Source organism: Python bivittatus, unplaced genomic scaffold, assembly GCF_059951505.1.
Source record: "Python bivittatus isolate LINGU-HERP-01145 unplaced genomic scaffold, Pbiv_v1 ctg000190_np1212, whole genome shotgun sequence".
Taxonomy (NCBI): Eukaryota; Metazoa; Chordata; class Lepidosauria; order Squamata; family Pythonidae; genus Python; species Python bivittatus.
This window is the reverse complement of record NW_028277042.1, coordinates 19,119,447-19,142,786: the sequence shown is the minus strand read 5'-3', so window position 1 is coordinate 19,142,786 and position 23,340 is coordinate 19,119,447. Positions and strand designations below refer to the sequence as shown.

The 23,340-nt window shown below is 38.9% G+C and overlaps 1 protein-coding gene across 4 annotated transcripts in view; it reads right to left on the bottom strand.

Moving 5' to 3' along the window:
- Positions 1–21,773, bottom strand: part of USP10 (ubiquitin specific peptidase 10) — a 32,265-nt gene extending 10,492 nt beyond the window's left edge. The window contains exons 1-10 of one of the 4 annotated variants that reach the window (XM_088136168.1): positions 21,496–21,773; positions 11,245–11,313; positions 10,699–10,822; positions 8,515–9,522; positions 5,969–6,060; positions 5,622–5,731; positions 4,987–5,042; positions 4,133–4,251; positions 2,486–2,585; positions 1,510–1,681 (exon numbers count right to left, since the gene is read on the bottom strand). In XM_088136168.1, coding sequence (XP_087992294.1) covers positions 1,510–1,681; positions 2,486–2,585; positions 4,133–4,251; positions 4,987–5,042; positions 5,622–5,731; positions 5,969–6,060; positions 8,515–9,522; positions 10,699–10,822; positions 11,245–11,313; positions 21,496–21,516 — 1,871 coding nt within the window. In that variant the 5' untranslated portion in view covers positions 21,517–21,773. The remainder of the gene's footprint in view (positions 1–1,509; positions 1,682–2,485; positions 2,586–4,132; positions 4,252–4,986; positions 5,043–5,621; positions 5,732–5,968; positions 6,061–8,514; positions 9,523–10,698; positions 10,823–11,244; positions 11,314–21,495) is intronic. The other 3 variants (XM_088136169.1, XM_088136171.1, XM_088136172.1) reach the window with 3 other exon arrangements.
- Positions 21,774–23,340: the final 1,567 nt, after the last annotated feature.

Below are 23,340 nucleotides of genomic sequence, written 5' to 3'. Positions count from 1 at the left end.
TACTTTGTAGAGTGAGTAGGACGGGTGTGGTAGACAACACATGTGGGATTAGAACTTTGTGGTTCTCTCATTTGACAAGACATTCTTAAAAAAAAAAAAAAAACAGGAATCCCCGCTTCATCTTACTTCCTTTGGATGTAAAAAGAGGACACCATATTTACCATTAATAACTGTTATCAGTTTAAATATACAAAGGGCATTCTGAAAGTACACAAATCTATTTTTTCAATGTTATTTATCATAAATGACATGGCAGTGAAGAGGGTGGCCTCAAGATGGTGATGGATGAGCATCTATGCTGTCTGTTTTATTCTATTTCACTTTATCTTTCAACTTGCTATTTTAATTTTTATATGCTTTTAATTTACTTTTTAGAAACTGTAACACCTGGGCAGTCATCTATCTGCTCCAACTACAGCTCAATAAAATATAAAACAGGACTCAAGAATGGGAAAAAAGGAAGAAGAGACAGCGTGTACACTCCACAACACAGACCTAAGCCTTTGAAGCAGCAGAAAATGGATGAAAATCCATGGCAGTGAAGGCACTACCCAATATTTTATTAATAGGAATCTCTTTAAATCATCTCTTTATATTTTCTTAGGCTACAAAATGTTGTGGACAAAATGGATTCATAGATTATATAGCATAACAAGAAAAATGCAGCAATGAATAAACTGTGAAACTATTTTGAAATAATTTCTTGGAGACAGAAATGTTTATACATGTCTTTTCCCCGCCTGATGTTTGATCCACATTAGGGGACACTAGTTCAAATTAATAATCAGAACTTAATCTAAGCAAGTGGAGCTTCGTGTATTTTTGTTTGGATCTTATTTTATGCCTTACTCTGAAAAAAAAAAAAATTAGTTTCGAAGCTGCTCAGACCAAATCACAGGCGGGGGGGCGGGGGGGGGGAGACATTTCAGTAGCCGAAGCCAAGAGCCCTGACAGTTATTCTGGTTTTCCAATTTACTGGGAATTACTGGTGAAGATACCTCCTTTCCCACTTACATAAACCTGCACATTACACTCTCCTAAAGAACTGCCATACCAACTACAGCCTTTCCCAGACAGGAACAGCATAGCTACAACTGTTACTTATGTTTTCACTAGGGAGCCAACTTTGCCCTTGGCCAGAAGTTGTACCAGGCACAAACCAAGCCTGCCAATGTACACATTACAGATTTCTTCATCTCTGCTCAAGAAACTGCACTGGCCGTTAATAAGCCCCCAAACCAGAATGAAGGTGTTGCTTTCAACGTATCCAGCCTTAAACAACTCAAAACCAAGACGGTTCCTGTTGAAGGCCTTTCCTTTATGCATGTTGGATGCACGAGTGCTTTATTTCCCCCACACCTTCTCAGTGAGTTTCCTTTAATTGTCTTACACTGCTCTTTTTATTACTGAATTCAGAAATTTCATCATAAATCACGTCAAAGTGTATTTTATGGGAAGCAATAGAACTCTATTCAGTGGTGGTGATGATGTAATTAGAATGCAACATACCTTATGTGCCCACCAAATATGTCTGTTATTGGTGTCTGGACAAAATCTGCCTGTCGAGTGACAGAGGATTTGTTACGTGGACCGACTTGCTCCCATTCGTCTTCACTGCCTTCACCTTGTTCTTCCTGCTCATCCTCTTCATTTACAAGCTGGGTCTCTGGTCCATTGGAAACTGTTTTTACAGAGGACAAAGTGTACATTGTCATCCCTGCCCAGGTTCACTACGTAACGAAGGGGGTGGATAGTTTTTGTTCTGACACTGGCTGCAGCGGACATCAAAGAAGCTTTCTGTGTAAAACGAAGCATTGCTTCTATGCTGATTTCGCTAAACAAATGGTTTTATTCAAGGGCTACATTTCCTCAGGGATGAGTGGTTGGGGAATCATATGGTAGGTGAGACTGAAGCCATGGGTAGGGTTAGGGACAAATACACAATCACATACCCCCAACCCTCATCCCAAGCCACAGAGAACAGAGAAATAATTCTTACCAGAGAAAGACCTATATTTTTTTTGTGGTGTGTGTGTGTGTGTGTGTGTGTGCGCGCGCTAAAATAGGACTAAGAGTGACTGAAGACTGCATATCCCTGCACTTGAATATGGTTACAGTTCTGATCAAATACATCATTTAAATCTATTTAAAAGATAAGCTTCTTACTTTAACCATTGTTAAAGCCTCATGCCAACAGGGCGTAGAAAAGAGAAATTACAGAAAATGATTTTGCAAACAGGGTGGAGAAGAAAGGAACCTGCCTTGACTATGATGTGCAGTACAGATGCAGTACTTAATCTGAGTTCCTGTTTTAAGTAATTGCTTCATCACAGAGTTAAAGGACAAATCATTAACCATGATTAGGGTAACTCATGGTTGAAGAAATATAATGGCTACTCATGATACACAGTGTTTATGCAGCAGATATAAAATAGTTATATATAAAGTAGACTTATGCATGTTAATTGGCTTTTTGAAAACGTACTTTCGCTATGTGGAGATAGCAATTTCTTCAGAATCAGCATTTCCTCATGTAGGCCATTTAGAATAAATCCTAGGTACTCTTCGGCATCTTCTTGTCTACCCTGCATAAATGATTCTGCATTAGATTACTCATTATCCAAAACCGGAAGCTGTCTAGATTTGCTCAGGGTCTCATTAGTGATCTGGAGGCAAGAGTGTACTCCTACCTCCACTATCCTCCCAAATTATATTTTAAAATGGGCAGTTTTTTTGGTATTCCAACTCCAGAACATGTTGCTAAGTCAGCCCTATATAGTTCCTCCATATGGGTTTAAACCAAGGAGAAGGAATACATGGATACCTCATCCCCTTACACACGCCACCTCCCCTTTTGACGTTCAAGAGTTAAAACCTGGTTCAGATCTTTGTACTAAGTGCAATAAACTGAACAAATTTAGAATCCATTCCATAAATGGGAACCTTAATAAGGTAAGGCCTCCATCATAGAGAACTTATTAGTATTTCAGAATCTAGTGCTAATGTTTACGTGTACCAATAGCTGAAGCTTGGATGAGGGGTGCTGGGCAAATATACATAACCCTCTTGGGATCTCTTGACAGTAATAAACATTACAATACATAACCCACTTCTTCCCCTCTACATGTTCATTCCAAATCAACTCCAGTACAGAATCCTATTTACTGGTCTACCAAGTTTCCCTTCAGCAGTTTCATTCCAAAATAAGTTTTTTTTGACAGAGAGGAAGTGACATAGTTTCAAAGTTTATTCACAGTCATAGAAATAAGGGACAAAAAGATTGATAAAGGGAATGATTTCTTCTGAAATACCTAGAAATTGCAGACAGGAAACATGAGCCTCATTAATCACTGCTTTGTGTAAAAATTAATAAAGCAATCTGCCTTGCAACTTATGTTAATCGACCCTCTTGATTCCAAATTCATGAAGTCTGAAATGTTGAAATTAAACCACTGTTTCATAAGACTGGCAGACAAAAAAGTACCTTGAATTTGACACAATATTGATTATTGTGGCTGGTGTGGGTCTTCCGGGCTGTGTGGCCGTGGTCTTGAAGTTTTGTTTCCTAACGTTTCGCCAGCACCTGTGACCGGCATCTTCAGAGTGCAGGAACACAGACAGGAGCAGTTCTCTCTGTGCCCAGAGTGATGTGACCCTTGCCTAATCCCCAGGAAGATACACACAGATGCTGACACCAAAACAAGCAGCCACTCAGTAACTCAACCCCCCCACACACACCCCAATCCCCCCCTTCCCCCCCCCCCCAGATCTCTATAAATACCCACAGAAGGGTCACATCACCCTGGGCACAGAGAGAACTGCTCCTGTCTGTGCTCCTGCACTCTGAAGATGCCGGTCACAGGTGCTGGCGAAACGTTAGGAAACAAAACTTCAAGAACACGGCCACACAGCCCAGAAGACCCACACCAGCCATCGTATGCCAGCCGTGAAAGCCTTCGACAATACACAATATTGATTATTGTTGTTCTGCTCTGAATCTTATCAGCAACTAAAATATTCATGCAACTGTTTCTTTCTGTCTGATACTATATGAAAGTTCTAGACACAGGTGGATAATAAAACAAGCCACAATAAAACACAATGCAAATTCTGCTCCTGCAGCATTACTTACGTGGGGAATCCTCACCTTTTCTGACAGACTGGATTTGATCACTGTCAACAATCTATAAATGTATATGGGTTCAAAGGCAGCTCCAGGTCTGATGTCTCGTGCAATTTTATCACTTAAAGCTGCAAACCAGAAGAGACATGAGGGAACAAAGCAGCGCCATTAGGAAAAGTTTCTAACAGTCAGTTGCTTGAGTATATGGTGACACAAACAGCACACAGTAATGCGTCTCCAAACAGTCAAGTCATTGTTCCTAGTCTTTTTACCAAAGCTATATTGTGTAGCATTACCTAACGCCATAACCGTCAAAAGATGAGAACAATTATGGGTCTATGAAAAACAAGGAGGGCTAATAGAGAACTCCTTTGGTTATAACGGCCACCATATTATTGTGGCATTATACAAGTTATATGACGTTCATGTTGATAATATCTATACCAGAAAGCTGTGCAAAACATATGAGGCAGGAGATCAGTATAGAGCTACAAAGACCAATATTTTAAAAAGTTTCTTTTGCTGGAATCATTGTTTCTTATCTACATTCTTTATTGATAGCTGCCTTTTTTTTGTAGCATAAATTCAACAGAATAAATGAATGTAAGAATGCAATGGAACAGAGCAAGTTCAATGGGCTTCTACCCAGCTCTGCAATGAATACAAAGAATATTAAGAGTATGGAAGAAGCAGGATCTTCATCATACTTTCTTCCTCAAGTGAAACTGGATTTTTGCTGCTCTTTCTATCTTATCTAAGACATGCTTCTTGGTGCAAGCTAGTTCAGATCATAATTACATTGTCCACAGATTCTACTGAGTCCTTCCACTTTTGTGATAGAAGCTGGTAATTTTATTACTTACCTTGTTTTGCCTTAGGAGGGACTGGCATGTTTGTAAACTCATTCATTAGGCGGACACTAAAGAGAAGAAAACTGATTTCAGCAACAGGAGCAGTAAATCTGACTGTTTCTACAGAAACACCTGTGCAGCAACCTAGTAATGTCTGAAAAAGGCAAGGATCAAATACTCTTATAACATTAAACATCTGCCTGCTTCATCAAAACCTCAATTCAGAATGCCATTACGTATGTGTTTCATACTTTTTCCTCAGGCAAGAAAATTAAAAGCAAGCTTCAATGTATTTACTTTGCTAGGATATGGCCAGTACTTTATATTTCCTCATGGTAGCTATGAATGAACTGGGCAACGTTTTTGTGGGAACCTAATGCTGCTTTCCTCTCATACCAATGTTAGGGTATTGCCAAATCACAAAAAGAAAAAGACAAACAAGTTGGGTCTTTTTCACTTGCATATGGAGATCACGATGACAGTGGTAACATTAAATGTATATTTCTAAGGTGGCTGGTGTGGGTCTTCCGGGCTGTGTCACCTTCGACAATATGTATATTTCTAACTTTAAAATGTTCTAATTTTTAAAAAGAGCAGCTGACCCATCAATTTATAACCCTTAGCACCAACTGCTGTGATATACGTACAAGCTGTCAATCATTGGCGTAGAAGTACATGGCCTCTGTGATTTTGAAAACATTGGAATGGACTTCATCAGATGATACATGGGAGGGCAGGCTACCAAAGCCTGCAGTGTCTAGATAATTGCATTAAGGAGTCATAAAAACAGATAGCTAGATGCATTTTACACAAACATTGAACAGCCTTTGGAAAAAAAATAAACATTACTTTTTATAGTACAAGGGAGCCACTGAACAGGCATTATGATAGCCACTGGCTAATGCCTACTTGTATTAAAATCCATTCACACTTACTTCTTCAAAAACACAAGCTATTAACAAACGTGGGTAACATATTTTCAAGGAAAGGATACAGCATTGATATAACACCAGTTTCCTTTATTGATCAGCCCTCGTGGTTGCAAGGATACTGGTTTATGTATTAGTTTTACATTTTCCAGTAATTCTGTCAAATAAAAAACAAATTCAAACATATCAGCGAAAGCCAGTCAGTCTACCACTAAACACAGCTTGAAGCTGTCACAAATTAAGCAGGGGAAAGAGAAAAGCAGAATTTCAGCAACCCCTTGTGGTCAAAGAAAGGAATTTTTCACAGTGTTTCTTGCCTACTATGGCTATGCTTTATCACAAAATTCACTGGTATGGACTTACAGATAAGGGAAACAGTATCATATTATTTTATACACAGCATAAAACTTCACCAGCAGTTGCTTATCAGAGCATGCGCATACAACTGTTTATTATTTAACAATACATTTATATTTATTCTAAGTATTCCCATTAGAACTGCTCTAAGGGTGCTTGGAAAAAAAGGATTAGGTACTGTCATTTCCATGTTCACGTGCATGGAAAAATGATTTCCCAGCTAATAATCATTAGGCAAGTTCAAGGAAAGTTATAAGACCAGACTGCATGACAACTGTATTAATCTAAACAAACATTCAGTCTTGTTCTGAAGTACTTGACAGAACCTGCACTAGGAACTAAGCAAGGCACAGAGTTCTAAGAATCAGATCCTGAATGACCTCAAAACATCTCTATTAAAGTAACCAACACTAGCAGCAAGAGTCCCAATAAAACATATTTAATAGAACCAAAAAGACTTACTCTATACAAGTAATTTTCATTATAGAGGTAATTCTTTGAGACTGAATAGCATAAAACCAATCTAATGGTACTATTTTTAAAATGCTGTATTCTACATTTCTTTTTGGATTATCCAATTAGTACAATACCACTGCTCCATTACTAATATATATAGAATATCCAATTAAAATTGGCCAAATTTTCAATAAAGGATCTGTTAAATTTTAAAAAGATAATATATTGCAGACAAATGCACATTTGATCACCAGTGTGGTATGCATTTACTCTTGAATTTTTTACCCAAGATAAATAAAATCAGCCTAAGAATAAAGTGGGATTAAGTACTACTACTTTTCTGGATCTGAAGCACACAAAAGAGTTTGGAGGGAAAAAGATTTTATATTTCCCAATATGGAATGAATACCATATCAGGACACTATTTAGCACATACACATTAGGCAATTCAGTTAATTGGCACATCTATACTTAGTAGTAAGACTCTATCATTTTCTGCACCAGGTACAGTTAACTCATTATATAAGAAGACTGTCCAGGATGATACAATTTTGTTTTACTGTACTTTTGTTACCAATATCACTTTATGAAGAATTGGCAACTATGTTTTCCATGTTCATGACATGGAGTATTTTTCAGTTATGGAATATAATCTCATACAGTACTGTTCACAATGAGCAGCTTCATATTTTTATGTTTTTTATAGTTCACAAATCACATTTCGGATCAATAAATCAGGAGTGCAGTATCAGACATTCCCAAGACAAAGGGGCAGACAACCTGATGCATTCCAGATTTTTCCAACTACAACCTCATGAATACCAGCCAGCACGGCCCACTGTCCAAGAATCTGTTACCAGGTTGTATAGTCTGACAATAAGTTCAAGCAACCTTCCTCGTGCTGACCTCCTCCAGGAGGACTACAACTCATTGCATTGTTTTGTGCAAATGGAACTGATACTGATTTTCCAACTCAGGGTTTCACTGTTGTCCATTACCAAATGGTCAGATCTGTTTTCTTATGGAGATGAGAACAGAACTTGAACAAGTTCCATTCCTGTTTTTCCAAGCAGGGTTCAGCCCTCCCAACAGAATGGGACTAGATGTCAATCAGGAGAGCAGGTGGGAAGGACGGGAATTTTACAAGTCTAACAGAGCAAACATGGGTTGAGTTGGAAAAACTTTACGAAGAGCCACTGTCCCAAAACTGCTCCACGCAACATCAGGACTACAAGGAAGTGACCATCAACCTACAGTGTGCTTACCAACTTGAAAAAACACTAGAAACTTAACAATGTAGTATCACTCAATTACAGATATTCCTCACTTAGTGACCACAATTGGGACTGGCAACTCCATTGCTATGTGCCGTGGTCACTAAGTGGAAAACCATGTGACCGCAACAGGCTTATGATGTCACTTCCCATTCAGTTGCTAAGCAAATCACTGTGGTGGTGAAGTGAGACATCACGTGACCGCAACTTGAAATTTTACTTCCATGTTCTCCATTAACTGTGCTTGTTGAAAGCCAGTGGTGAAGCACGCAAATGGCGATCATGTGACTGTGGGACACTGCAAATGTTGTAAATATGAGGACTGGTTGCAAAGCTTTTTTTCTTTTACACCACTGTAACTTTGAATGTTTGTTAGAGGCAATCAGTAAGCAAGGACTACCTGTAATGATTTTTTAATACTTTCCTGTTAATACCATATCATTTCACTGCAATATTTTTACCCACACAATTTTCCTCCTAACTTAACCTCACTTATCTTCAGCTCAAACCTGGGTGAATGATACCTGCAATCTTTATGGCTACAGGATCCTCAGAAACTGGAACAGGCCCCTCTTTGACGTCAACCTGTTTCTCAGGGACCACAGGAGATATAGCAGGAGGGACATACTTAGTCTCCACATAAGCCATAGGTGTGGAAACAGAGGGCTTGGAATTGTGAAACAGACTTGCCCATGATTTTGCAGGCTGATTAACCACAATTGATCCTGGAACAGGGGTGACTGCCTCTGCAGAAGAAGAAGCATCCTCCAGCTTAGCTTGGTCTGAGTCAGTGTTTTCCACAGTCTGCAAGTCTACCCCATTGGCAGCTGTGCCCTCACTAGAGGATTCAAGTGTTTGCCCATTAGTAACGCCAAGGTTTTCAGTAGTATCAGTACCAGTATAAGACTGCACAACAGCTGTCCTTAACGGGCTGTCCCTTTCAGGATCAGAGGAGACACAAGATTGTTCCAAATTAGTAACACTGCATACTTCTGGCTGCCCTGCAGTCCTGGTAGTATCTAGAGCACTAGAAACCAAATCCTCTGATACAGCTTCGCCACTGAAGTCCAGAGAATTTTCAGGGCTATTACAAGTCCTTGGCACATCACCTGCAAATTCTACATCATCTATGCTTATGCTATTAAGTCTGGATGAACTGGCATGTCCGTTTATCAAAGCCTCAGCAGGAACACCATCGCTGACATCTTCCAAGTAACTGTAATATCCAGGTGGTCTTTTCTTTTTCTTTTTGCGTTCCCGCTGTCCCAGGCTCCCAGAGAAACTGTCGTTTTCAGCATTAGAACCATTATCCAAAGCAAGAGAAGAATCAGTGAACTGGCAGTCAACGGAGTTACAGTTGGTTTCGCCGAGGACATCACTGGGTGTTTTGGGGGTCGGTGCACAACCAAGAATGAATTCTGGTGCCTGAGGATTCAGAGTACTTGAAATACTGTAGTCGCTGTTATTCAGCACAGATGAACCTGCCTCAATCACTTCGTTAACACCAAATTCAATTCTCTGATATTCCTCCCCTAGGAGGGAGAAAAAAACTGTTATAATACACAGCAATTGGGGAGGATGAGGAAAAAAGAACAAGGCAGAAAAAAAAAAAAAACAGCCTAGGTTTCATGTATGCAAAAAAGTTGGGCAAACACCAATTATTAGCTCAAATTAGATCTTTTGACAATCACAGTAAAAACAAGTTTAATCTATTGTTCATTATTAGTTACCTACTTAATGAATCAATATAAATATCTTAACTGGGATGCCAAAAATATTCAACTAAATCTTTAAGATTGTTTAATATGGCTGCATTACATGAAGAATTATGACATTTGTACACCCATCCCTACAACAAATCCCAGTAAAGACTACAGGTTGAAGCAGAGGGGTGAATTGCAAAAGACTGGCTTTTTAAGAAAATTGAAAATCAAACATCTCATCCAAATATAACTAAATTTTATCCAGGTGCTAAATGTTCATTACAAAAAAAACAGTAAATTATTAGGAATTAAAAAGGGATGCTTTCAAAAGAGATTAAGGCAGATGTGGAAGTCATTGAAAACTGGGAGGGCAGGGCAGCAGAGAACTTCTGGAAGCAGGTGGCAAATCTGGGCAACATTAGATGAAAGTAAATCCCATGGAATGCATGGGGCTTGCTTCTGAATAACTTCACAGGATTGCGCTATACTATTCAATACCAAGTGTTAATTCTGCCCAGTGAGGAACTAGTTCACTGTAAGCAAAATACATTATTCTTAATATATCAAAAAACAGACACCCAACAATATTTTCATTCATTTCCTATAATGCAACAGTTTAAACATTTTTCTGTCCCTGTTCAAATAATATTCCTTCCCTCCCTCCCTTTCTAATTCTCTCTCTCTCTCTTTCTGAAAAGCAAATAGTAATTTTTAAAAAGAATCTATTTTCCCCAATTTGAAAGATGGGTTTCATAATCAAGAATACTGTAATTTTAAGTTTCGTGAGTTCCAAATAATCAACAATTATGGAAAGCTATCACAGACTCCAAAAAGGGCTCAAAATGCTTAGCTGATTTGAAATAAAAATATTCAAATGATCAGTGGGAAGGTAAGATAAACTGTTAGATAAACATACTATAAATGAGGAATAATTCTTGTAATTGGGTTAGTAAGCTTAAGCAGCAAAGTAATCCAAATCCCCAAAGCTGAACTCAAGGAACGAACCTGCAATACACTGGACTTCAAAAGGGTTGGGAAAACAGTTGTGAAGAAGGAATGGCTTCTTACCATCATGGAGTTCTCCTGTAGACTTAAGACCACATGAAATGGTTTCATTGTAGGGAGGCAGCTATAGAGAAATAAATGAAGAATTAGGGGGAAAATATTTCAGCACAAGAAAGTTATTTTTCTATTAAATGAAACAATCAAAGCATTCCAAATCTAAATCATGGCTAAGAAAGCACACCACCATATTACATTCTATCCCCATCTCTTTCCTCTTGCATGTCCAGGCTCCCTCTTGTATACGATAAGCATACACTAAAGGAAAACACTGTTTTTTTCTTAATTATTTGAAGTACATATGGCAGCCTTTTATTATTGAGACTGTTAAAAGAAATTTACACATTTGATTTATCAGGAGGAAAAATTATGTTTAATAGACAATACAATCTGTTAAGACTTAAATTGAAGCAGGTTACAATGGACTCAACACTCTCTTTACAGGAGCTAGAACTTTCTTCCCAGAAAGAGATTTAAAATTGTTCTTACCTCAACAGAGCAACGGGGAATCACAAAAAACTGATTAAATTCATCAGGGCTGAATTCCCCAAAGATATACTGAAAAGTAAAACATACTGTAAGTAATTTATTAAATTTGATAGCATCTTGACACACTGAAGCTATTCAGCACAGGGTACTAGAAACGTCTGCCTTTTGTTAAAAATAATCTTACCTTCAGCAGTTCCTTTACCAGAAAAATAGGAGGATCTTGGGAAACTGACAACCAACCAGCTTCTCTGTCCAAAGCCTCAAGAAGCTACTCAAGTTACAATCTTAATATTTTAGATTCTGGAATACCAGGCTGCACCTATAGCTCTTATTTTCTAAAAACCAGTGATTTTAAATATCAAGATTATCAAGTATAACTAAGCCTCTACCACAGAACCTGCCTGCCTACTTTTGATATGGCCATTCTGCTTTGTTTCCTTTCCAACTTGCCATTATGGATATTGGGCCTTCTCAATAAGAAGTGACTTTTCTATACATCGGAAATATATATACTTCAGGTCTTTGGGGTCTATTTATCTTCTGTTTTTCTTTAGTTCTGAGATCCACCGATCAGAACTGGATGCAAATCAATAGCTACCTGCTGGCAATCAAGGAATAGGTGCCTCTGACCCACATGTGAAATTTGTGATCAGGACAAAGCCAAGTTCACAAATTGTTTTGCACAAAAAGCACATTTCTGCTTCTTACCTCCTCCCCCAACACTTTTTCAATAACTTAATTTAGATTAAAAAAAATTACTTGCATTTGTTGGAAAATGTAATAATCCCTTGCAGATATAAAATGTTCTACCTTGCACCTATCCCTTTATTGTGCATATGAATATAAGAATTGGACTTGGAAATAAAAATGTTTGCTGGAGGCTAGGCATTTAGATTTTTTAAAAATGTAAACGTATTATTTTAAAGACAATACCCTTGCAACATCTAATGTCTATACCATTTTAAACCATAATAATAAAGCTGCTATTTTCTAAACTGGAAAAGAATGTATTAATTTGAAGTAAAATATAATACTAAATATTACTATATATAATAATACAGATTGGTTTTGAAATCTGCTTAAAGCATTTGTTAATCCATTAAGGACTATCTAAGCAGCTGCTAGGTATCCGTATGCAACACCTCAAAACAATCTGACAACTTAAGTATGCTGAAAGTCATTCTCATATTTCAATGAATTTTCAACAGCACCACTCAAACTATTTTCAAATGATACTATACTCTGACAGCATTTCCAATTACAGCAACTTGCACAACTTGCTGAACTGTAACCTGAGATGTGTTAGATGAAATTATGCAAATCACAAAACACAACCAACAATTTAAAATGCTGTTACAACTTATTCCCATATACACATTCCTCTTAAAGATTTAAATCAATACTTTAAATGTTTAATTTACCACTTCGTCAAAGTAGTGGCTCAAAATACAAACTTAATATTATCCCCCCATCTTAGCTTATATTTATGGTGTAACATTCATCCTTACATGATTATTCCTTCACAAGAACACAATGCTTGAAAACTATCTTTCCAACAGTTCAAATCATTATTCAAGCACAAAGACACCATACAACCCCGTAATTAGTGTCATGAAAACACGGAATGGAACGGCTCCACAAACTTCATTTAAATACACTGTAGTAATTTAAGATGCTATCCTAAAAATGTTGCCTTACACAGCTATAGACTATTATTTTAATATTACATGCCCTCTTTTCCAATGTTTGTCTATTTTACACAGCAGAATGAAGCAGTAAAATCCTGCCATGACAAATTGACTGCACCACTTCAGAACCTACCTCTACTTAGAATTCACTGCATAGCAATTCCAGGACTCAAAAAGAATCCCTTTCCTGTTGTGCTTATGTGTTATCTGAAGAGAGTTTATAGAATGAGTTTTCCATTCAATACACTACCATTCTAAAATCTGAAACAATACAGTCCAATTTACCATTTCTTTATTCCAAACTATGCATATGTCGGCTTCTTACACCAGTAAACTAAATTATCTGTTCTCTGCTATTTCTCCCAGTATGTTTTGACCTACATTCCAGCTGGACAGGTAGCAGTCATTTGTATTTCTAAATGAAAGTGTACTAAACTTTTGTTCTGGCTTTGGAAATCTATAATGCTATGTATACTTGCTCACATTTTGCAACTATCTGCATTTCATGTCTTCCAATTACAAAAAGTTCTTAAGTGAAAGACCTGTAGAAAGGGGGAAACACACTGATATTCTCACATCAGGCTAACCAACTAAGTCATCTAAGAAGCTGTTTGAATCACTAATTGAGCACATCCATAATAGAATAACTTTTTAAAAAATTGCCTTTGTTTCACCATGACAATCCAAACAGGATGATCTGAGGATGGCAAGACAAAGACAAGGAGTGGGAGGAATTTATTTCTTGGATCAAATTGTACTTCAGGCACAGATAATATCTATAAGATTGCACTAATGTCTTCCAAAACCTGCAAATCCTGCTGGAGAAGTGGCAGGAATGATGGGAGGGTTGGTGTCAGCTGTTAAACAAGAAGTCTAAATATTTTTGGCCTATTCTATTTGATAATTGCCCAAGGACAAAATTGCAGGTTTAGTGTTTTTTGGGGAATAATACATTCCACAAAATACTTCTAAGCTAAAATAATCTCCAACCAAAATAGCCCATTTAAAACTGAGTGTGATTTATCAGAATACACTAAGGCAAAAGGTGAGACCCAATATTTTGAAGCTATGATATTCATTTAAGCTTCTTATCAATTTATCAGTGAAGTAGCAGTATCTGATGTGCATTTAACAACAGCCTTTCTGCCTCCATCTTGGAAAAACACACTTCACAATTTATTAAGTACAAGGCAGAATGAGAACATCTCTTTTCGAGCCCTAAATAAATTACTTCAGAGAAAGGATGTATGATGACTTTTAACTACATTAGTCCACCCATCTATAATGGGGATGGGGGAATGACCCTGTCAGAGAAAAACACTTCTGCTACTAGTTATACATTCAATATTTAGAACAAATTCCTATCATCACATGCTGCTGAAACTGAGAACCATGGTACTTGTCAGAGGGTACCTTAACTGTTGCATTTATGATTTAAACAATGTTGAAAGGATTTTTGTTTTAGTTTCCTATACAGCTAACCAGTTCCACAACTGCCACAAAATTACAAGGTTTTCTTTTGAAGTTACAGAAGTGTTTTAAAACTGAGAAAACTTCTCATGCCATGAAACATCACTGCTATTTAAATGCTAAGTGGTATGCTAAATGGTCATATATAAAGCATTATATATAGTAATATATGAAGTATTTCAACTGAACAGAAAAAAAAAAAAACTGCAGGCCTAGCAATCCAGGTCTTTCAAACTCATCATCTACTTTGCTGAAACAGCATTAAAGTGACAAATGATTATAATCCAATGGCTCAAAGCCAGTAAATTCTAATACAATGATCTCTAAAAAAAAAAAAACCCTGACAACAACATGCAAAAAGTAATATTATAGTAAGCTGAAACTTAAATGTATGGATTATCTATAGAATTCAAGCAAGCTTTCCTGACTCCTTTCAACTTTAAAATGAAGGCTGTAAAGAAATCTCCTAACATAGAATTTTGCAAAAAGCAAGTTTCATAAATGCATATTTTACAATGCTAATTCTAAAATAAGGCTGAACAAAAGTTAAATGCAGAATTGAAAGCATGAGAAACAGCTCCTAAAACATTACAAGACTGTTCAAAATCTATGAAGCACTAAAATTGGTCTATCCAGCTAATCTGTATTAAACAAAATAAGAATATGTCTATTCTGCTTGCTATTCTTCCATCACTGATTTCAAAATCGCATGCAAAGCCATTGTTCTTTGCATATATTGGTTATCATTCATGTACGGTTCAAAGTAACTGACTATAAATTTACGTTCTAAATTAAAAAGCATCAACCTAATTTCAAGTTTATTTTTAAAAAGCATATATAAAATCCGGTATCACTTCACGAAGCACAGAACTCCAAAATCAAGCTTCCCTGGTGTAAAAACCAGCAACTCAAATTATTCATGAAAACAGCTATGAGATTTTGCAAGGTTGTGTCACTGATGAATATGCTTTATGATGTTGTTTCACTTCAAACTGAGCACTGCTTTAAACATTAAAGAACCATTATCAAAATGTAACAAAACCATACTGGTTTATTTTTGTAATGTAACTCAGTTAAATTGATTAGACCACTTCAGTACGCAGGTAAGTTTCATGCTGAAAATTACTTTAACATTAAAACTCAGAACTGTTTTTCTACTTGCAGGTGATTTTTATACAGGGGAAATATCCAGAAATTGTATTTTCTCTGTGGTCTGAAGCCAATTCTGATGCATATATATTAAAAGATAATTAATAATGTTATTTTATTTTTCTTTTCTTACAACTACAAATGAAAATTCAAACAGACCAAACGTGAATACAATTCAAACAAAACAATACAAATACTTAATGAAACAAACTACCAAAGGTCAGTTACTCTATGTACCACACTATAGATAAAATAATTACATCTATATAAAATTTACAACATAATTAAATCTTGAATGTGTGTATTCATATTATTCCAACTTCAGAATGGTAGACTTGCAGCAAAGACCTTGGTTGTCCCAAACCTGCCTGTTCCACAAGAATGCATCAAGGGATACAGGAAGAACGCTTCATGTATCAATAGATGCCATTGAGTTGGATCCTATTAATGGCAACCATATGACTGCTTAGCATTTTCAATTTAAGACTATAGCCCTACAGGACAACACTATCCTCTGAACTTCAATGGAAACTGTTTCTAAGCACACCTGTAAGTGAAAATTGTCGCACTTATCTGTGAGGAATCAGAGCAAACAAATGTTTCTGTTGACTTCATTTTTATTTTTTAAAAGGGTGCTGATTTACAAAATTATTTTGAGAAGTTACATTATAGCTGCTGTTAGTATATATTTATATACCCTAAGCCAGAATTTTTAGCCATGGTTTGTTGAACAAGCCACACTGTTTGGGTGCATGCATCATGCTATGACATACTACATGGGTTTTTGCATCATGAGAAGCCAAAACTATGTTACTGTAGTACAATACAGCTTAGCACTGAAGTTGGAAACAAGCCTATAGATATAAGAGTAACTGCCTATTTCAAAAAAAGATATACAGACCCTACCCCAAATTGCCAAAATCACATTTTGAAATCTTGTAAAACTTCAGCAGTTTTGTGAGAGCTCAGCAATTTTTGTATGTACAATGAGGCTGTCATACAATGAAGCCCAGGGCTGAAAATTTTTGGCTTAACATTATGTAAGAAACAATCTTTTCTAAGGTTCCATTCTAAATCAAAATGTTGCTCTGTAGATAGCAATCTCCATAAAAATACACTCCACACTGCAAACACTCACCATTTTCTACTATTTCTGCATTGTTGCAAAAACATTGTCACCACATCTCAAATTTCAAGAAACTAATCTATATTCCAAGCAAATTATATTCTAGATATTCTATTTCAATATCTTGCAAAAAAAAAAAATTACATTCTTCAGGACTGCAGATAGAACAGTAATAGGAATATTTTCATTAAAAAGCAGTTTAGTACTTTGCTTCTATTAAAATAATGTTATTAATTCTTTTGGTGCCTTCAAGTCAGTCTTGACTCCTGGCAACTACTTGGACAAGTCCCTGCAGTTTTCTTGGCAAGATTTTGGAAGTGGTTTGCCACTGCCTCCTTCCTAGGCCTGAGAGTGTCCGGCCTAAGTTCACACAACTGGATTTGTGCCTAAGGTGGAACTGGAACTCACAGCCTCCAGGTTTCTATCCTGATGCCTAACCACTACACCAAACTGGCTCTCAATCATGTTTTATAATTCTTTAGAAAACCCTATATGCTGTCTAATTACCATGAAAGCGGAATACAAACATTAACATGCAGAATAAGGGAACTGCCAGAGGCTTCAAGTTTAGGCACATCTTAATGAACAGAAATTTTAAGAATGAAAAATCCAGACATTAGAGATTTATAATAGCAAGATGAGAGAATCTTACAGATATAATTTAGTCAAAATAGTTCAAGAATTCAAGCTAATTTTATTATACTTACGAATCTTAATTTTTCTCACTTGAATAAAATACACACACATACATATGCATAAACATTCATGCCATGGGTATACAGTGATTTTAAAGCAAGGTATCCACACCAAAAACATAGATTTTAAATTAACAAATAGATCATACTACTCATTTCAGAGGAAGCAACAAATGACATGAATTTAGCATATGATCATATTCTAACAGTACTGAAAAAATGCTGCAAAGGAAAAGGTGACTAGTTATAAATTGTTCTTTATTTAATGTAGGCATCATTTTAAAATGTCATTGTATAAATCTCACCTTCCAATCAAAGCCTTCCAAATGTTTGGTCCTAAAATTCCCACTGCTCCCAATCCTCACTGGATATATTACATCCCAAAGAACCAGGATGGGAAAGGTCTCACAGGCTACACTACCAATAATGTACTACATTCTCTACAGAAAGCGAATTATAAAATATAGTAAATAGTCATCTACAAATTGCTAATTTAAAAGTCACTGTCACCTATACTGAGGAATTTAAAATTTCTTTAAAAGTCACTGTCACCTACACTGAAATTCAAAGCTCCACCCCCACTATTATTGACAAGACCAACCTAAAGTTAAAAGAAAAGTTCTGGAGAACTGAAAAGCCTGCGCACTATCCTGGACAATAAGCATAGCATCCCTATGCTATTGATGAAAGATTATGCATTAGGCTGGGTCTTGAAATGCAGGAGAAGCCTACAGATTAGAAACAGATTCTTTCTGTGCCATGATGGTTTCAGGCTTTTTTTTTTTAATCCAATTTAATTACTGTACCTTTTCTGTACCAATTTACAAGGTTGTGTTGTAAGCAACAAAACAACAACCCTAAGGCTCCATATACTAAATAGCCTTACCACTATGCACTGAAAAACTTAATGTTTTGCCCTATTCTCTCATATTAGAGCAAGAGGTGTCCTTGCATTGTTAAAGGGACCCTAAAGAGACTGCTGCGACTATCCATATATGCATACAAGCGGAGCATTTTTTTTTCAGTTTCCAGTACTACATCATCTCTAACCTTTCAAAAAGCAAAATACAGTTGCTTATTCTTTTTCACTAGTTATTCCTTAAATCAATAGAAACCCAAGCATTCCTAAATCACTCATACTAATATATTACCAGTTTTTCCTAAACAACTACTTCCATATACTAGGACTAGAAGTTAAAAACCATAATGATGCCTAATACTATAACCCTATGAAATGGATTAGACTGACTGTGTTTTGTCCAAGGCTATATAGTGAACTTTATACTGAAGAGTATTGTGAACTTTGCCTTCTCTTATTAAAATCTAACACATTAACCACCGCACAAAATTAGCTCTGTACTGAAAAACTACTTTTAAGATTCCTTTGATTTAAAAAACCCACAACCTGGACATCTTCTACTGGAGAAGTTTAATGCACCCTAACTTCGAAGTACAGTCCAAGTAAAAAAATAATCTTTAAATATGTCTTTTCTCTATTCCTTTAAAAGTCACTGTCACCTATACTGAAATTAGGAATCATGACAGACATAGTACTTTCTCCTAATCACAATGACATATCTGTACAGGGTCTCCTGTGCTTCATGATGAAACTTACAATCATTACTGAAACATATTTAACTGAATGAGGATCTGAGGTAGAAATGTTTTACTACATCTAGAAAAACCTGTCAATGGTAATTGTCTTCCTTTTGGCTTAAGAATTACAGGAGCAACCTGTGGTAACAGCCATTCCCAGCTCTTATAAATGGGATGTCAAAGTTTATTATTCTTTGCCTCATTCACAATGCAGAAGAGCACATGGTAGCTACATGCACAGTTTAGATACCTGGCGACCCAGAGCCAGTATATGAAGTCCGGTGCTCACCTCACAGTTATTGCTACTCAAATTACAACACTGAAAATTTAAGTACAGAATATATGAAGTATGAGATTTGTGTATGCAAATATAGGCATCAACTAATTAGATCAATTCAGCAAGTGACACCAAGAAATTACAATAATATGTACAACCTATGTGTAATCCCATGTCTCCCAGGGCCAGACTGATTGATTGGCTTTCAATAAGTCATTCAGCTTTAGCCTCCTATCCAAAAATTGGTTAGCTACTGATGGAACAAAACCTAAGGACAAAGTATGTCTAGCTTAGTTACAAATACTTAGTATTTGTATTAAATAATTAAAAAATAGATATTAACAAAATAACAAGAATGTAGATATGAAGCCTTATAGTTCAAACTGAAATGGCCAGCCAATATTCCATAAGGTGTACAACATGTCTTGCTTTTAAATCTGCATATGCAAATAAATATAAAGATTGAAGCTGTATTTGCTAAATCCAATAGAAAGAATCCATGACTGGAGGCATGATACAAAATTGATAATCATGGCATTTCAGTAATACTTTTCTATTCCAGTCTTGAAAAGCGATGACTTTGGTTAAATTTTCAGGATCAAACCAATCATTATATAAAAGTATTTGTATGTGTGCATGTGCGTAAGTGTATATGTACATATGCTCAGTGTTCAGCCATCTTTATCACAGCCTGTGACTTCTCTCCTTTGTAGAAAGCATGCAACTACAATTTGCTACAACTATTCCCTTGGCCTTGCCCAATTCCCTGGTTCATGCTAATTAAACTGAATACAATGACACTGGTCAGTTCTAGTATCCTCAGGAAAGCCTGAAACAAAACAATATTCTCTAGATGGTCCTTAGCAGCATGTTCCATAAATTAAGGTAATACCCCCCCAATTTATTTTCTTTACAACTACATACATATTTCCTGACTATTATAAATAGGAATGTAACCAAGTTGGTTTTTTTTTTTTTAACATCTCATCCTTCAGGCAAAAATGCCACATAAAAATCAAAAGGATACAGAGAGTTTTCATAATACCCACACCAAAATGTTAAAACCCTCTTCACTACCTAAAAAGACATAATCACTTTAAAATACAGCTTTCCGGTAACTTTTCCCACTGCGTTCCTAACAGCCTGTTTGAAAACCTACAACTGTGAGCAGAGAAGACAAATATCTAACATGAGCCTATGAGGGAAAGAGCCAGTGAATGAAGGAAACGCTCCCACCCTATACAGCCTGGTTCGGCAAATGCTGAAAAGTTCTGCTGGATAAGAAGGAAAGATGCCAAAGGTCTGTCTTATCTCTATTCCTACCTAAAAGTGATTATCCTCCTCCAGGGTTTCTTTGCCTGTTTCATTTTTTTTTAATACACTGCTGTAAAAAATGAAAATAAGAAGGAACCTAAATTCATTACCAGATCCTCCCAAAACTGAAGCCCATCTATCGTTCTACCTACCTACCTACCTACCTATCTCCCCTAAACTCTAATCCAATACTCACCCTCACCTCTTCAATTCAGCTCAAATGAGTCCAGCCTATGCAGACAAACCAGCCAGGAAGAAAAACGTTGCCTCCTAGGCGTCCATTCAGCTGAGAGCTAAGCCCACTCCCCAATCAAGGCAGACGGCGGCCAACCCCTCCCTGGGGAGGAACACTGGGCGCTCAAGGGCCACGGTCGCATCCCCTCCTGAACCCCAGCCTACATCTGAGCCCCCTCACGAAGAGCCCCCTGGCCCCAAAGGCGCCGGATGAACCGGGGAAGCGGGAGCCACGCCAAGCAGCCGATCGAAGCTTCCCGGGAAGACCCTCCGCGGGCCGGGGGTGAAGCCAAGAACACCCTGCGGCCGAGGCTCGAGGAGGAACGAGCCGCGGGCCTTCCTCTGCCCGCCCCCTCCCTTAATGGAGGGAAAACCCCCGGCTGCCGAGGGGCCCCGCTGCCTGACGGGGGCCCTCAAAGGGGCGCGGGCCCACCTCGCGGTCGCCCCGCAGCGAACGACGCTGCCTCCCGCGCCGTCCCCATTCAAGGGTCTTTGGGGAAGGGGAGGCCCGTTTCCCCACTCCTCCCCCCAGCACCACAGCTCCCATCAGCCCCGGCCGGAGCGGTCCCCCGCCGCCGCAGCCTGGGAGCGGAGCCGGGCCTTCCCGGCCGAAGGGCTCCATGAGGCTGCAGGAATGGGGAGGCCCAGCCCAGCAGCGTGTTCCCGCCCCGGGCAAGAGGAGGCGGGGGGCGGCGGTTTTACCTGCGCGCTATGGACCGCCATGGCGCCCCGGCCCCCCGCTGGGGGAGAAGGCGGCGGCGGCGGGTTCAGCCGTCTCCCTCAGCGCCTCACGCGGCGGGCGCCGCCGCCATCTTCTCGCTCGCTCCTCTCAAACGCGGTCGGCCGCCACCACACACGGCAGGCGGGCTGTCGGGCAGGGGAGGGGCGGGCACGGCGCCTGCGCAGGAGCAGGCGCGCGCACTCGCTCGAGGCACGCGCCTCGCGCTCCCACGGCCGGGGCTCGCCGGCTCGGGCGGCCCCCCCCGCCGCTCTGCGCATGAGCCTTCAAGGGATGAGGCCGGGAAGGGAGGCCAGCGCCTGGCTGGGCATGCGCGGGAAGGCGTCGGGGCAGTCCGGCTGAGGGGAGAGGGCGGTGTCCTGCGCAAGCGCGGTTCGCCTCAGAAGGCGATTCCTAGCGCGAGTCGTCGATCGGTGCGGTTCTCGTTCTGCCCCCGTTGAGCGTCACGGGAGTTATATATCACTATGCCCTGCGCAAGGCTGACCTGGACTTATGGAAATAAAGAAAGAAAGAAACGGACGCGAGGGAACGAACTGGCGCACGTGCTCCTCATCGCGGAAAGGAACAGACACATTATGGACGGAAGCGAGGTGGGGTGGGTGGAGACCCATTCGCGCGTGCGCAATTCGGCCTCGGAAGCAAGAGAGCCATCTGCGCATGAGCGCCGGTTTGAATAGGTTTTTCTTGCGTGCCCAGGAGTAAGGGGAGAGGTGTGGTTTCCTGCGCCTGCGTGGTGGAAAGGCGGTTGATTTGCACTGCGCAGGCGCCGGGCTTTACCGAGAGGCCCTCCTGGAGTTGGAGTTTTCAGAACCGGGGAGAGGAGTGTCGTCGGAATGGGCCGCCTGAACAGAGAGACTTGCCTGCTTTCTTGCTCAGTGCAACTTTGATAGGCGTTGTGAAGGTGACTTCCAGCCTTTCCTTCTGGGCACGAAGCCTCTAGCTGACCTGTGGAACTGCTCTTCCAGTCTACCTCACAGGGTTGTTGTGAGGTTTGAGGAGCGTGAAGAAGCCCTGTATGGTGACATGAACTCCTGAGGAAGGGACAGCCAAAGCAATAAAGGAGTCATGCCTCCATTTCTGCCTGCCCCGCTATCTACTGAGGGGGATTCACTCCCTAATTCATGATACAAGATCCTGGCTTGGGTTCAAGTCTTGACACCAATGCAACAAGATTTGGCAGAACTTAAAAATGATTTAAAGCAGATGCTGGCTGCAAGGATCGCTTCAATGCCCATGAAACCGTTACTCAAGCCAGTCATAATATTTTGGATAAATAAATGGTTTATTTAGAGTAGGAAACATTTACATGGGATTGGCACTGAAAGCCCTCCAAGTCTGTCAAACCTGGTGGAACTGATGGGATTTTTTCAGAAAGCTCCTCTCTTTGGGAACAGACTTTCCCATCGAGATTGACCATGCCATTAAAATTCCTTTAACGCAACGGAACACGGGAACTAATTCCAATATCATTATTGTGTGATTCCTCCAGAGGGGGATTTTATGTATATTTCGCCAGGAATCAGTAAAGTCTCCTCTGAAATGGGGTTCCAGTCAAAGTAAGATATCAATTCACCCTGATTTCTACTAAAGAAGTCTCAGAAAAGAGAAAGAGGTTTACACAAGCTCGAAGGCTTGCCAGATCAATACATCTTCAATATTTCATGCGTTTTCCAGCTATGTTCTGCGTCAATCAAGATCAGATTCACAAATTCAATAAGCCCTTGAAGGCATCATCTTGAATTGTTACAAAGTATACAACTTTGTGAATTAGAGGTTCTTATATTGCTTAGACAATGGGAGAGTGTCAA